Source organism: Empidonax traillii, unplaced genomic scaffold, assembly GCF_003031625.1.
Source record: "Empidonax traillii isolate 1590-97213 ecotype Southwest subspecies unplaced genomic scaffold, ASM303162v1 scaffold244:size1524873, whole genome shotgun sequence".
Classification (NCBI taxonomy): Eukaryota; Metazoa; Chordata; class Aves; order Passeriformes; family Tyrannidae; genus Empidonax; species Empidonax traillii.
In genome coordinates this window covers 901,846-918,352 of record NW_020955437.1, presented here as the reverse complement: position 1 = coordinate 918,352, position 16,507 = coordinate 901,846, and the positions used below count along the sequence as shown (strand labels likewise).

At 38.6% G+C, this 16,507-nt stretch overlaps 1 protein-coding gene across 1 annotated transcript in view; it reads right to left on the bottom strand.

Moving 5' to 3' along the window:
- Window positions 1-16,507, bottom strand: part of COL4A1 (collagen type IV alpha 1 chain) — a 122,418-nt gene that overhangs the window by 15,060 nt on the left and 90,851 nt on the right. Inside the window, exons 28-43 of the mRNA XM_027888692.1 lie at window positions 16,403-16,507; window positions 14,793-14,890; window positions 14,364-14,514; window positions 13,912-14,025; window positions 13,346-13,513; window positions 12,704-12,793; window positions 11,982-12,134; window positions 9,257-9,355; window positions 9,076-9,165; window positions 8,098-8,237; window positions 7,076-7,202; window positions 6,891-6,971; window positions 6,056-6,154; window positions 5,483-5,533; window positions 3,449-3,634; window positions 3,130-3,263 (exon numbers count right to left, since the gene is read on the bottom strand). Coding sequence (XP_027744493.1) covers window positions 3,130-3,263; window positions 3,449-3,634; window positions 5,483-5,533; window positions 6,056-6,154; window positions 6,891-6,971; window positions 7,076-7,202; window positions 8,098-8,237; window positions 9,076-9,165; window positions 9,257-9,355; window positions 11,982-12,134; window positions 12,704-12,793; window positions 13,346-13,513; window positions 13,912-14,025; window positions 14,364-14,514; window positions 14,793-14,890; window positions 16,403-16,507 — 1,886 coding nt within the window. The remainder of the gene's footprint in view (window positions 1-3,129; window positions 3,264-3,448; window positions 3,635-5,482; window positions 5,534-6,055; window positions 6,155-6,890; window positions 6,972-7,075; window positions 7,203-8,097; window positions 8,238-9,075; window positions 9,166-9,256; window positions 9,356-11,981; window positions 12,135-12,703; window positions 12,794-13,345; window positions 13,514-13,911; window positions 14,026-14,363; window positions 14,515-14,792; window positions 14,891-16,402) is intronic.

The window sequence follows — 16,507 nt, the reverse complement described above, 5'->3', positions numbered from 1 at the left end:
AATAAGGTCCCACTAGAAGCATAGCTAATAAAAAGATTCTCAACCACAGACGATATTGTTATGAAAGACATCAGTAAGCACAAATCTCAGCAAACATTAATCTCAGTGCAGTCCCAGCAGACGCTTGCTATTTAAATAATTAAATGGGGTAATTCTAAACCACAGCAGACTTGAAAACTTCTACATTCACACATGGAGTGAAATTAAATGCGCTCAACAATTTACAGTCCTCTGAAGATTTTTACTTTTCAATAGGGCTAAAATATGCAAGGACTTAAAACACTTCAAACACAATGTGAACTCTGCCATCCTAAACTGTTCCCCTGGCAACAACTTCACTGTAGCCTCACTTCAAGGAAAACCAAGCCCTTATTTCAAAAGCCACTGTAAATAGTCATTCAGATGACTGCTAATTTCCTTTTCTTCTTTCATCTGTTGTAGATCATCTGCAAAAATCTTGTAAACATAGCTTAGAGTTTCTCCCTCACTGAAGTGATATGGCAGTGATAGTCTACTATATAATAAAATGTGGAACACAGGTGGAGAAAAGAAATAAAATCCCTTTGCTAAGTAATCTACCAATCAGAGACTGGAGATTTATATTGAATATTTGGGGAAGAATAATACCAAAGGTAGGATGCATCCTATCATACTTGCAGAGCAATAGAATAGGCACATAAGAGCGACTTTTCATTTAATGCAGATTAGATGTTGATATCAAGGTGAGAAGAACAGCTCAAATGTGTAATTCTTTTCACTGACTATAAAGGAAGAAGAGATGACTAGTTTAAAAATAGATGTCAACACTTCCAAAGTTAAACAAAAGAAATGCTACCCCCAATAGAGTGCTAAGGGATGCATGAACGAAGAAAGATTCCCTGGTTTCCTTCAGTAATAGCATGCAGGATTGTTTAAAAATGTTCATATCAACATGTGAACTTCTGAAGCACAAAACAGGAGACTTAAAATTCATTCAGAAGACAGTCATGAGTCAATCATACTAAAAGAGGCTTTTCTTTAAAAAATTGGTTTAGGTTATAATTATAAAATGGATTTATAAGAGGAATTTATTGGAAGTTTTCCATCAAAATACTTTTTCCACAATACCATACATTTCTTAAATTTTTTTTTCCTCATCAGATATAGCTCTGCAAACCAAATTTTTTTTATGTGTTCCAAACAGAACAAAATTGTTTCAGCTTGTAAAAATGATGAAAATGTTTCTTCTCTCATTTCAACATCAAAACAAAGAGAAAAAACCCATGGGATTTGTATTTCACAATCTGACTTCTGCAGTAACTTTTTTTTAATAGGATTTTCGGGCAGGCTGTGTCACCCACGCTGTAACAAAATCTCTCTTCTGATAGAGGCTACCGGAGACCTGTGTGAGCAATTGAGCTGTAATCAGGGCAGAAGTCTGTCAAACTGGGAAGATGAAAACATTAGAAACTTATCTGAGTATGTATCACCAGAGGGAGTTAAATATTTAATATCACTCTCACTGCAGCATTTCACACTGAGTTAACAACCTACTATTATGCATTGTGGCTCGAGGATAGCAAAACATTTTCTTCTGATTGAAGGCATGGAATCAAAATCCTTAGGCATTTCCCATTCCTGATAAAACAACAGTCTTGGACTGGAATATCAACCTGTGAAAAGCTTTACAGTTTCCTGGGGCATAAAATTTTAGCTTTCTGCAGAAGTACTGCAAATTCTTAAACAAGTTAAAATACACTAGAATGTTACTTTGAAATTTACTACCTTCAAAGTTGGTATTGTATGCTACAATATGGTATGAAATATAAAGAGGCATGAACACTGATGCAAATGTCTCTGAAATGACTCCTGGATGCAGAAAAAGATGCAGTAGATCTTTGCATTATTAAGGATAATGTGGATCTCTAAAGACTTGTGTTTCTTATCAGGACCTAATTCCTGCATCTTTTGTTCTTTTGTACACTAGGAATTGTTTAGTCATACCTACCTACTTTCTTATCTCTTTTTCCATAAATATTATTGTTACTGTTATTATTGTCTTTTCTTTTAAAAGTATAATCATTAGGTTGGAAAAGACCTCTAAGATCATCAAGTCCAATCTTTTTTAAGCCAACACTGCCATGTTCACCACTAAACCAAAAACTTCAGTGCAATAACCACACATTTTCTGAACACTTCCAGTGATGATGATTCCACTACTTCCCTGGGCAGCTTGTCCCAATGCCTGATCAGCGTTTCAGTAAAGAAACTTTTCCTAATATCCAAGCTAAATCTCCCCTGGCACAACTTGAGCCCATTTCCTCTTGTCCTGTCATATGTTACCTGGGAGAAGAGGATGAACCCTACCTGGCTACAACCTCCTTTCAGGTAGGTAGTTGTAGAGAGTAAAAAGGTCTCTCCGAGCCTCCTTTTCTCCACTCTAAACAACCCCAGTTCCCAGAGTAGTAGGAAAGAGAAAATGAAAAGTTGAAAAATAGAGCATATTTTTCAGTGTGGTAAAAGGCATCAGACACTCTGAGAGAAAGAATATAGAAGACCAATTATTCTGGGTGACTGTCCTGTTCTATTTCATTCTCCCTAATATCCAGAAAAGGGACTATTTTAGGCCAGGGGAAATGAATAATATATGACAACAATGTATTAATAGCATTGCCTGTTTGTATTTCTAAATCAGAGGCTATATTTCATCACTGACTGTAGTGAAAGTGCACTTTATTTGAAAGCTTTCATAACAAAAGCAAACAGTTCAGGTATTTTCAGAAGGCAATTTATCATGAAATATGCAACCTTTAAAATTAACTACTAATGCATTTGCAGGATTTATGGGTGTGTTGTAGCCATCCTGTACTCTTAAAACATAGTAAATTGTATTTCAGGTGTTGGATGTTACCACTCACTATGTATAAATTTCTAATATGTTCATTATCTCACTGGGGCTTATTGGTAGGCAATCCTTCTAAGGAGAGAAATGAAATTTTTTCCAACTGACTTTACACCGTCAGCAGTAAGTCCAAAGGCGCACTGAACATAAAGCATCATTACTTTGAACAAGAAACTCTATGATTAATATATCCATTAATTACAAGAACCAACTTTCAGCAAATCTGGAATGTACTGAAAGTAACTTACTGGCAGTCCCTGGAAACCTGGATCACCTTTGATTCCTGGACCCCCAGGAGTCCCTGGCCAGCCGTTGCTTCCCTGCTCTCCTTTGGCCCCTTTCTGACCTGGAGGTCCTGGTGGCCCTGATGGACCTGGTAAACCTGTAAACCAGAAGAGAGTATTTTGTGGCAAAATTTGTGCAGACCGCAAACTGCCTATGAAGAGGAGCTTTTCTCTGACCTGTGAGAAGAGGAAAAATAAGGATATGCAATATTGATTATAATATTAATTAATTAGGTGAGCTTTGATGAACATCAGTACATTAATACTAAAGACAAAGAATTACCTGGAAGACCTGGTTGGCCTTGGGGTCCTCTGTCCCCTTTAGGGCCCTCAATTGCACTTCCTGGTAGTCCAGGGAGACCTTGGCTGCCCTTAGGGCCTGGTGGACCTACATATCCTGGTTCTCCTTTCAATCCTGGGATCCCTGGACTTCCTGGGGATCCTGGAAAACCCACTTCACCTTTTGCACCTAAGATTTGAAACAACCACAGAACATGATCAGAGAAAAGATCACAATGACTGAAACCTTCCACTCATAGTAAGTTTTGTTCCTCATCAAAACATTGACTTTATACATTTCTATAAAAATGCAAAACTTTAGAAAAACTGCGTTATTCTCCACATTATGGTACAAAGTATATGGAAAGTAGTTTGAATGACATACCTTTCCTTATCTAAAATAATCACTAGGCTATTTTAAGTCACTGTAAAAATAGATAAATGTTCAGCATTTCTCTATCACTCCTTACACGAGGATTATAAAGCCTCCAAAGCCTTGTACTGCATTACAATTATTATTGTCATAGCCAAGTAATGGATGTTTTGCTTGACTAAGCACAAAAGGATTTGCTCCTGGAGAAAAATGGAATACCTTTTTTCTTAAAGATCTAGATTTAGACATTTTGTACTTACTTTCAGGCTTATGCAAATAGTTAACAATTGCAATTCAATCTAATTTTAGATCATGATTGAGCAAAACGAATATAGAATATCTGGTGTAAGTACAATAATAAGAGAAATAAAATTTATAAAGAACACTATCCCCAGCCCTTTCCCTGAACAGAACAAGGTTTTGAAATACTGGACTTGTTTCTTTGCAACTATAATGCATTTGGAACACAAATTACATCAGCTGAATATATATTTACTCTAAACACAGATATTTTTAAATGAGCTAACATAATGAGAGATTTGGGTAAAGTGAGAAAATTGTTGTCATAAATCTAGCATTCTACATGCCCCACTGAGTTATGATTAGAAAATCTGTTTCATTTACTACCTTCTCTGTAACATTAGGGCCTTCTCAGCAATTAATGAATGCTAATTAGTCTAATATGGTAAATGAAATATATTCTAAAATTCTGATTTATACTTTTGATTGCCCAGACAAGCTTCCTGTATTTATAGAATTGATGAGTAAGGTAGGGCATTGATATTTAAAGCTATATAATTTCTTCAAAATCTGCCATGTTATGTTAACTTCATAGATGGAGTAGTTGGATCATTTGTGTTTTCTGGATGGTTAAAACTGAAAATCCTGTAACAATTTCCTTTAACACGAGCAGCTTCATATTTCTTCACTACTGTATCTATTGCAGTCTAGTGTCTCAGAGACACTTCATAAAATGGAGCATGATGCATTAAAGACACCTTGAACAAGCACTGACTCAAGTCAATCAAGCTGTTGTCACAGCACAGTGTAGTAACCTGAAATTGTGATAGCTATGTGCCTGTACCCAAGCTAATAAGTCCTGAGTCCAAGAAAAAAACAATTTGCAGTAAGATCCCATCAGGTCTCTGCTATCATTTGCATCTCTGCACCATGCTCCTGTACATAGCTTAGACAAAACTGAGCTATAGAGAATAACTATTTTAGTGATTAATAAATCTGGGATGCAAAACAGATTCAGGAAAAAAATTTACTAAGGTATCCTGGCCACAAAACTTCTACCTATAGCTGTCTGGTGCACAGAGCCTCACTAGATTCTGATTCTTGCAGAATTAGTAGGAAAACAGAAATACTTGGGGTCAAAAGCACAGCACACAAATACAGGTGTTATTTAAATTACCTCAACACAGCACAGCTTGCAGTAAAGTCCACACTATGAATAATTACCTATTTTAGGGCATATCTAACTCATGTTCCAAGATGTTGCCACTGTAACAGAAATTAGTATTTGAGCCTCTCAGAGCTTCTGCCTGCCCTGAGAAGGTATAGCATGTAAAAGAATGAAGTAGAAAATACGTCTGTATTACAGAGTTATGGCTACAGTATGTTGGGAGGGAGGTTTGCCTCTTGTTTAAGTAAGTGTTTTACCTTTATCTCCCTTTGCACCAGGAAATCCAGGAAGTCCTCTACCTGGAAGACCTGCAATATAGAAACAGCAAGAAATTAGAGGATGGGAGAGTACTTAAATTTGACCTGTAATGAATAAAACTCTATCAAGCAAATAAAAACTCCAAATAAATGGCTTGTGCAAAAGTTCTTCAGGGCAGACACTGTTTTTGTTATGTTTTGGTATTGTATTTAACACAATGGGTCCTGTATGACTGAAAACCCTACCCTTAATAAAGGCAAGACTGCTCCACTATTTCACAGCTAAGTTGCAGGCTGAAATTATTGCCAAAACACAATTCTTTAAAGTATTGCCAGCTTTTGTGAAAGAAATTCTTTCAAGACTACACTGATTAAACACATTTGCTCATCTAAATGATCAGCTTTACAATGATGGATTATAGTAAGCAGTTTGCAAGACACCGTACTGACTTTATTTACTAAAGTTTCATCCAAAGCATTTCAAACTCAGCACACATCTCTACCAGCTACTCTTGTGTAGCCTGTCTCTGTGTCTTTTCATTCCACATAAACTTAAAATGACAGTCACAGTACCTTGTTCACCCTTTGCACCAGCTGCACCTGGAATCCCATCATAACCTGGTTCACCCTTCTGACCAATGGAACCAGCAGGACCGGGAGCACCAGGTTCACCTGAAAAATCATTGACATTTTCATTTCACCTATGACCTCTTTTTTTCCTCTAAAGAAAAACTTAACTTTTCCTTTTGCTCCCACAGAGACCTAGCACATACTGCATGATGACTCAGGTGTGACTTTTCTCTGAGGTTACTTCTGAATTAAATCAGTCTGAGGCATGGTTCGAGTGTTAAAGATTTTGACATAGTTAATTATCATGAATCTCAGTGAGTTTAGAATGCAGGAACACCAGCAAAGACTTGTAAATAGCACAGTCCGTTGTCCAATAAGATGATGTGTCCTCTAGCCAGAAAACTGAGAAGACTCCAAGATCAAAAATGTTATTATATTCTTAAAAGCAATGGACTTACTCTCCTCCATACTCTATTTCCTCTTTAACGTCTGTGTAACGATGTAAATGTGGTGATTCAGTCTTGGACATAGAGATCAATTGTATTGTTTTTAAATGAACTCAGAAACAACAGAGCTAATGGCTATAGCAACAACCAGTCTTGTGGAAGCTGGTAAAATCTATTCCTCAACCAGTGCAAAAGAAGTATTAGCCTCCCACTACACCAACTCAGATATACCTGGGAAATGGCAATGCCTTATTTTGCTTATGAAATGAATAAATGTACCATGAAATATCTGTGCCAAAATGAATGTAGAATGCTACAGAATTTGTTTTAGCCACTGTATGGAGGTGAACAATACTTTAAATAGCATTTGGTGGTTTATATTTCTTTTTTACCTGGTTCTCCTTTTAAACCTGGAATGCCACTTAAGCCAGGAAGTCCTTTTTCACCCTTTTCTCCATGGCGGCCAGGGCTTCCTAAAGTAAGGCAGAAGACATGGCTTTACATGTGGGATATTTTGTAAAAGTTTCACTTTAATTTTTCACTGCAATTTCTGTTTTATAAAAGCATAAGCACTTGCCTGGAAATCCTGCCATGCCAGGGGATCCTTTGGGACCTGGGGCACCCGGCATTCCAGGAATTCCTGAACTACCCTTTTCACCCTTATCTCCAGATAAACCTGGACTACCCGTTCTTCCTGGTTCTCCCTAGAAGAAATAGCACACAAAAATTCCACACATTAATTCTGAAACAGTTTTTCACTTTTTGTAATAGTAGATGTTATCCCTCTTATCCATCTGACTTTTAAGGAATTCCATTATTTTCCATTTGGAAACAGAGTAATTTAGGATTATATATGCCATTAAATTCCACTATGAGAGTTTTTAACTCTTCTAGCAATTACTTAATACCTACATATGAAAATGAGCAGTTTTCTATGCATTTTTATGACTATAATACAAAGTCTTTTCCAAATTAGCCTCTTAACTTACTTATTACATTTCATCATCTTAAAAAGAAAATGTTTTTTTAAGTCTTCAGCAAGTTTGCTACCATATTAGTAAGTATTATTTTTACAATTTTTACTTATAAATTCATGATAACTATCATTGCACAGCTAGGAAAATGAATACGAAACACATGAGAATCCTTTCAGATACTATTAGAGATTAAATTAAACTTTACAGACAGTATTAAACAGTCCACCTTTCGTTAATATCTGAGCATTGTATAGTTTTTTTCAGCTTCCAAGTATCTCTGTAAAAGTACAGCAAAATTATTTCAGTATGTTTATTTGTTCTGTGTGTAAGATGCCCTTCTCACATTATTTGCTTAGTGTTTTTAGAAGTCTTCCCCCATACACACATTTCTAGCACTGTGAATTAGCCTACTCTGAACAGAGAGAATAAATAAGAACCCTGAAGATAATGGTCCCATCAACCAGAATGCATCTAAACCTGGGCATATGCACACCTTTCCAGTTTCTCATAAGATACTTAAATTAGCATAATAGAAAATATAATAAAACAGCTTAAAGGGTAACAGTATCTTTTTAAATTAAGTGTTTGGTAGAGACAATTAAATCCTTAGGGATATAAATACCTTCTCACCAGGAGACCCTGGAAAGCCAATCCCAGGAAAACCTGGTGCTCCTTTGTCTCCTTTTTCACCTTTTTGCCCAGGGAACCCTGGTGTACCTGGTGAACCTGGTACTCCAGGAAGACCCTTTTCTCCAGGTGTTCCTAGGAAGAGAAAAGGAAAATGGGTGCATTTGTGTCAGTAGTATCCTAGCAGTATTTACAATGATTTTTCAGTGCTGCCTTAGCTATTCAGAGCTACAAAAGCAAGTAAATCAACTCTAGAGATTCACTCTCTAAATGAGACTGTTTATGGGATGATAAGCTCTCCTCATAAGAGAAGGTCATAGTCTTGGATTCAGAGTAAACAGAGTTCTTGCTAAAAATATGAGCTGAATAAAACTTTATTTCTAATTGAATAATTTCTAATAGGACTACATTGACAAACGGACTCTTCTGAAGCATGTTTTTTTGTCCTCCTTCACCATTTCAGACTTTCACCTTTGATTTCCTAAATATGCTAGACACAAGGCCATCTGAAAGGAGACAAAGTTTCCATGCTGAGATATAGGTTCTTCTCCATTTTGTTCTTTACTAATTCCCGCCACTCTTCCCAGATCACTACAGTTCATAATTAACATACAGTACACAGTAATTCACCAAACTTTCCAGAAGGGGGAAAATACACAAGAAGCTTAATGCAGTTTACACACTAGCAGAGACAGGCAAACAGGCATCAGTTGAAAAACTGCCATGCCTGAAACAAAACACACAAATCCTAAACATCCAGCTAAGAGATCTGCATATAGAAACTTAGGAAACCATCCTGTTATTTGTATATCACAATAGGATTGAAATGCAATGTTCCAAAAGCCTAACATTCAGTCACTACAAATAGTGCAACAGTTTAGTAGATCAACAACAAATATTCCATACAGGTCTCTCGTGATATCCTATATTAACTTGAGGAAAACAATAACAAGAAACTTCTAGGAATCAGTACCTGGTAAACCCATTTCACCAACTGATCCTTTTTGTCCTGGAACTCCTGGATCTCCTGGGTACCCTGGGGGGCCCTGATCACCTTTTGGTCCTATGGAAAACCGAGAAATTAAGAGTCCCATTAGTTAGTAAGGTTTAAAATACTTGACAATCACTCTCTCTGCTGTTAGCATCAGACATACCTGGTTGCCCTGGAGTACCAGGTTCGCCATCCTTCCCTGGAATTCCTGGTTCTCCATAATCCCCACGTAGCCCTTTTTCTCCTGTTGCTCCATGGTCCCCTGGACAACAAGAAGACAAACATAGTGAGATAATTTTATCAAAATTTATTGTAGTGACATATAGTAATTCTTCCAGTTGATTTTTGATTACTGCTGCTTCTCTCTGACGAACAAGGAAATGGCTGAGTAAAACACAACACTCCAATCACTAAATCAATACTGAGGAAAGGCTGCAAACTATCATAGTTTTACAGGTGTCTCTGCAATTACAAAGCAAGTTACATCTTCAGAAGAAATTGAAATCAATGTCTGTTTGACCTAGATTAATGAGTTATTTGAGAAATGGCACACTATATCAGGTGTTAACAGAAATTACTGATTTGACTGTTCAGCTCTCTAAAAAGGCACATGAGAACAACAAGTTCGTAGCCAGAAATTTGCTGTTTTCCCTGTTCCATTTAATGTTAAAGCACCTTCATCATTCTAGAAGGTTTAACCTCTTCTTCTGTGCTAGGCCTCTTCTCCAGCTTTAGATCCACACTTTTTGGTCACAAACATTTCTGTTAGTGTCGCACATAGCTGCAGGACAACAGGTTACTGAAGATAGCTCACAGCATGTTTTCAAGTAAGTGGTCTTTATTAAAAACATTTCAAGACGTCCATACCCAAATTTTTTAATTAAACATCACTGACAACATGCCATAAATATGCTGTGTCTTCTCTGCACAGTTTGTATTTTGGAAGCTTTTAAAAACATTACTGTGATATTCATGTCTAGAGAAATGAAGGCAGCTAAAAGATCAGCAAAGTTATGGAGTATAACTAGCTTATTTTTCCTATTGATACTCAGTATCTTTGGGCTGAAGAGGACAATATAAGAGAAGAAAATTGCAGGCTGGGATCTACCCTCCCAGGCTGTGTGAGCCAGGCCAATGTGTAGACCGTGTGCGGTCAGAAAAAGGGAGAAGCATACAAGTTTGCAAGCGTGCATTATTAGAGCAGGTGAGATTAAGAAGTTAGAAACCAAAGAAATTACCCATTTGAATTTCTAAGAAAAGGTTTCTTTATATGTATGTAACCAATGTGCCAAATTTATACTTCTGGAAATAAAATAAAATTAATTATCCTACATGCCAATAGTAGACAAGAAAATACTGAAAAACAACCTATGTGGTGTTGCTATAAAACTTTACATACCAACATATATATCAAGATCAGGAACAAATGAGAAAAAATAATCTAGGTGAAATCTTTATAGGCTGGGAGCCTCTTTAAATACTAAATGCTGTTAGAAGCTGCATCTCAGCTAAAGGCAGACAGATGTACTCCACAGCTGCTCATGCCATTGCCCACAGTCCCTGGCTGTCCAAGCTGGGAGGTTCTGTTTACCCACATGCCCAGGTTTCTCTGAGACCCAAATGGAACATATGAGCCCAGGTCTCATTCTCACAAGGAGTAGGGACACGGAGATAAGAGGTAGCTAGACTGGAAACTCTCCTGTTTCCACAGTTCAAATATAACATTGGTGATTCACGGCCAAACTGGAAAGGAGTCTCAAGTGCTCTGTCCTGGGCTCAACAGAGAACATACACTGACGAAATGTACAGCTGACTCTGAACTGCAAAGGCTTGTAAAGGGCTACGAATTATAGCTAATCACAAACTCAGTCAACTGTTATTTCAAAACAGGGAAATGTCATTCTAACAAGGCCTAAGTTGAAGTACTTTGCTTGTTTCAGTGGTGGGCACTCAAGTAAGGATACAGCCAAACTGGAGAGAAATCAGAAAAGGTAAAAAGAACTGTAATTGTTTCAGAAAGCATGACATACAATGAAAGCTTGAAGGACTAGGTTGAGGGAAAGGAAAGACTACATGATCTCAATAGCTCCCTTCCTACTCTACACTTCTATTTTAACTAAAAAAGTTAACATTTATTAAAAACATGGCATCTTTTAATAAAAAATAATTTTAATAAGAAGGACAAATACTAAAAATATATAAAATATAAACTATTTTTTCTTTGAAAAGAAAAGCAGGAAAGAGAATAATCTTAAACAACTGATTTTTCATGTAGCAGTAAAAATAAAAATCCAAGAAGAATGTGTTATCTAAAAAAGCTAATAACTCTACCACCATAAAGTTCCCAAAGAGACAACTGATTGCCTTTGTCCTGCATATTTCCAGATCTTTCTAAACCACTATAAGTTAATCTCTTATGTATGAGTAGCATACATGTGTTTCTTTCCTGAATTTTCCTCTGGTCACGAATAAATACGTGTGTCAAACAAGGCTGCTTGCTTGTTTTCTTACAGTTATTAGTTGATCTTCATGGCCACAACAGGGTTTCCACTGTATGTTTTATGTGAAAGACAGCTTTTCTTTTTTCGAAAGCTCTAGTTTTCACTTTTTAAATCTCTTTTCTTTTGAGAGTCTTCTGATAAAAGAGATAAAATTGATTTTATAAGGGCAACCTGAACTTCTTCCATTCAGCCAAAATCCCTTGATTATTCTTTCTTTCTGTGGAATTGAAAAATACCAGAAAAATATCTGCATTTGCTGTGTGAAATTCTTCAATCTTATTTTAAAAACTGTTGTCTAAAACTAAGACAAAACTGAACTCAAAGCACTACTGCTTGACAATATATGTGTGTTAATTTCACTTATCCACAGTTAGAGACTAAAGTTACCTTTTTCTCCTTGCTCTCCCTTCTGGCCTTTGAGACTAACCATGTCCATGTTGTCTATCGTTCCAGGTTTTCCCGGAAGACCAGCTTCACCTTTATCTCCTTTGACACCAGGATCACCCTGAGGTCCAACTATACCTTTGAAACCTGGGCTACCTATAAGGGGACAGCATTGAATATTATAAAGGTATATAAAACTGTGTAAGAATATTTAGTAGACAACAACAACTTAAAATAGCTATTTATTCAACTTTTGAGCACCAAATACCATGCGCTGGAACATCTTCTATGAAGTTTTTTTTATACTAGGACTTCACAATTTGTCAGAAAGTTGACATATTTTTCCCACTAGACAGACATTAATTTTAGACTCTTGAAACAATAAGGACAGGAGTTTGGCAATAATACAGAGTATTATCTGAAGCATTTAATCAAGACCTTCCTGCTGGCTTTTTATAATTTCAAATATTGTATTTTTCTTGGAGTAATATCTATAGCATCTCCACACCTAGCAAACCCTTGCACTGTTGAAGAATGTATCAAAAAACATGTCTTGATGCCCAAACAGATGACTTCTCCTAGAATATGGCTTTTTATAGTATTTCTAATTTTCAGGAAAGCTTAGGCCAAACATACTTCTTAAATTTTCTTATTTCTAGACTTATCTTCTGTTGGGAAAAAGGTGGATTTTACAATTTTTTATTTTGATAAAATCTCTCTCTTACCTTTTTCACCAGGTAATCCTCGATCTCCAACTGGTCCAGGAGTTCCTGGCAATCCAGGAGTTCCCATAACTCCCATTTCTCCTTTGGGTCCTGAAGCCAAAGTGAAAGAGTGAATAAAAGAAACAAAACAAGCAGTGCAAAGAAGTGCAGGAAACAGATTTACTGCCTATCATATTAAGAATTGCACTACTGAAAGAAAAATTGGATAAAGAAGACGAATTATCTAAAACAGACTGATAGAGAAAACAACAGTAAAAATAGTGTTATGAAGACCAGAAAAAACATAGTTTGAAATAGGTTTTTGACAAATTCTTAAAGCTTCCTACTACAGAAAACAATGCTGTCATTAACAAAGGCATTATCAGAACCATACTCTGTCACTAAAACTGTGAAGAATAATCCCCTTTTATTACAGGCTAAAGGCTAGTTCATACAAGCTGCTGGATTTGATCCACTGACAAACTTCAGTAGCAGTTCGGTTACATGTGCACAGAGCTGCTTTGCTGAAGTCCATCCATGTGTTTTCCAAGCTTGGGCTCTTTGATGGATCAGTTCCTCACCAAGTGAAAGGTTATGCTATCCCAACTTAACAAAATAAAACAGTTGTCAGAGATGCAGGTTTCTGAAGGAAAAGATGTTTACCTGCTGACCCTTTCAGTCCAACAGCCCCTTGGGGACCTGGCAGGCCGGGTAACCCCACAGAGCCTGGTACCCCTGGCTGGCCCTGGCTACCTTTGTCCCCTTTTGGTCCTGGCATGTCCAGACCTGGGATACCAGGGAAGCCCCTTTCTCCTTTTACTCCAGGAAATCCTAGGAAAAACAGAAGATACAGAATTAGTCCTTAACAGAGAACGAGGAACACCATTAACAAGTATATCTGAGCATGTACACCTGCGGATCACAAATTACACAGCATGGAGAATGAGGCAGACAGTAGAACCAGTCCCCATTTTCCAAGAGAGGCTTTGAATCCACATATATCACCCACCAGTGACCCAAGGAGACCAAAACAAATGGCAGACATCCTCTCAGGAGGCCTCACCCTGCGTTTTGGACCAGATGGAGGAGGCCCCTGGCATGTGCCCCCATCTACCCTCACTGAGCTCACATCACAAAACAATTCACGAGCAACACTTCTTCCAGCGTCAATATCCACTTAGGCCAAAATTCTGCTCCTAAGCACCATAATGGGAATCTTTTTCTCTCACCTGGTGGGCCCTGGGGTCCCGGTTGCCCAGCCGGTCCTGGCAATCCTGGAGGGCCCAGCCCCGGTGCTCCTGGAGGTCCCTGCAAGCCTTGGAGACCTGGGAGGCCAGGATCACCTGTGGGAAGACAGGAGAAAACATAGACTGAGCATCCTCCAATGCTGTTTGACATCTTCTTTGCTGAAGATGCCAGACAAGGTGCTCTGGAAGCACGTGGCCAACAGGACCTCATTCAGCTTCTGACACCTCCAGCCTGGGCTTGGAGGAAGGGCTGCCCTTTGCTGCTGGCATTGGCTACTGGTGGATGGTAGGAGAAAACAAGGATAAGGAAAATGGGCAATTCCCCAAGATATTGGTAGGATATCTCAGTGATGGATAGACTTTTTGCTGCATCTACAGGATGTGATTTTAAAAAGAAATAGAAATACAGAGCTGTATTTTTCTGGCGATGTTACCTCTGAATCCTTGCTGTCCAGGTATTCCCGGAAAGCCTTGCTCGCCACGTAAGCCAGGCTGTCCTGGACTTCCCTTTTCTCCAGGGATGCCAGCTGGGCCAGGAGGCCCTGGCAATCCCTTAGGGCCCGGAAGACCTACACCAGGTTCACCCTAGCCAAAGAAACACAACAGATTTGGAATCAATGCATCAAAACCAATATATCATTAACTAAATGTATTTCAATCATGCAGTGTAGAGCTTTTGTATAGAGCTGTTATCCTTATAGTGTTTATGTCAAGCATTCATCCATCTACTCTCATCCTATGCATGCACAGTGGGAAACATAAGATGAAAGACAGTTTGACCAGCTTTTAAAGAGAGGGATCTTTGCACACATTCTTGTTAACATGGGCAGTCACAGATAACAGCGTGAGCAGCTGGCATCTACCTTTTGACCTTGTAAACCTGGAACACCGGGCAAACCATCCAGGCCAGGGGTTCCTGGAGTTCCCGGCAGACCAGGTGAGCCAGGTTGACCTTGGAAACCTATAAAACAAAACAAAACAATACCCACATCATTACTGTCTCTGCCTGTAAGTGACCTCTGCTGCTTCTTCAAGCCTCTAACTGAACTAGTCACATCCTCACAGGGAGGTGTTAAAAAGGTCCTGTGTAGCCTTCTATGTCAAACTTCTAGGGAAGCCAGGACTCAAATGTCCCAACAAAGATTCAAACATTGAGCTTTGTGCAGCACTTGGCTTCTGATGAGAAACAACCACCCAGGAGAAATAAATGCTGACCCTCCTTCTAAATGAATAGCCTTGTGGGTTCATCTCCCACCTCCCTTGGGAGAAACATCCAGTCTGCAAAACTGGGTTCCCAAAGTCTTTGTCAGAAAAAGGCAATTTATATGGAGGCCATGAGACTGAGGGATTCACAACAAAATCCACCTGTGAATCAACATGTTTTGTTCAGTAGATATCTGGTGACATCTCCTATATGTCCCACTGTGGGTTGCATACAGGTTTCTGTGCCATTGCTGGCCCATGAACTGCACCTTGGGAATGCAGGAAGGAATACCTACAACATTCTGCAAATCACTTAAAGATAGCACTCACTCAACACCAGCACACACTCAGTAAGTTCACATGAAGCTTCCCTCACAGGCAAACATCTCAGGGAGTGGGAAATACAGCTTTTAGGCTAAGCCCCAGGAATGTCACTGGGCAGAGCTGAGCTCAAGAAAGGGTCCTTGAAAGAAATGTATTTGATGTCTCATTCCTCTCTTGCTGGTATCAAAGTGCATACAACAATTCTTTTCCAGATACAATGGACCTTTTCTGTTCTGTTTTGTTCCAATGCAGTCTCAGAGGAACTAGAGGTGGTCACAGGCAAAAATACACCATTTCTTCTTATTAAGTTTCCAACCCTCCCAGCTCATTGGTGTGTGGAATCATATAAAAAATTAATGAAGGCACAAAAGAATTTTGGTGTTTGAAGTGGCTGCTGACATCTCATTTAGTCCTAGATGTGCAGCAGCACTATGAAATACATCTTAGGAAAATCCAAAACTAGAATATGAACTTTTAGACTCTCTTTAAGTTATGTGCATACCCTGTCAATGGCCATGGAGAAGACTAAACTTACATCGAGTAAGCTAGAATCCTAGCTGTTTGGGACACAGCAGAGCTGCTAGTTCTGGCCCAAAACTGTTATAAGTTATGCCAGCATATTATTTTAAGCAACCACATACAGTGTTCTCCATCTCTCAGAAGGGCCATCTCATTTCTCAGCAACCTCTGTTGCTGCAATGGAAGATGCTGTACTAGATAGTTTTCTATTCTGGCAGTAGCTGTGACACTGTCTGTGGCTGCACCACCTCACTGCAAAAAGCAAGTGTACATTTAATGAATGTTTATTGTGGTGCTTGTTGCCTTTCACAAGGGAGGTTCTTCAGCTGCACCTCCCAGTTTGCATGCAGCCACAGCTGGATGACGGTGTAGCTTCCACCCATACTTCAGTCACACCAGCTCTGTTACATGGATAACTTTATCTTACCTTTGGGACCTGGAGGTCCAGGGAACCCTATACCTGGCTGCCCAACAGCACCTTTTTCTCCTGGTAGGCCGGGTCTACCTGGGAGCCCAGGATTCCCTTTGTCAC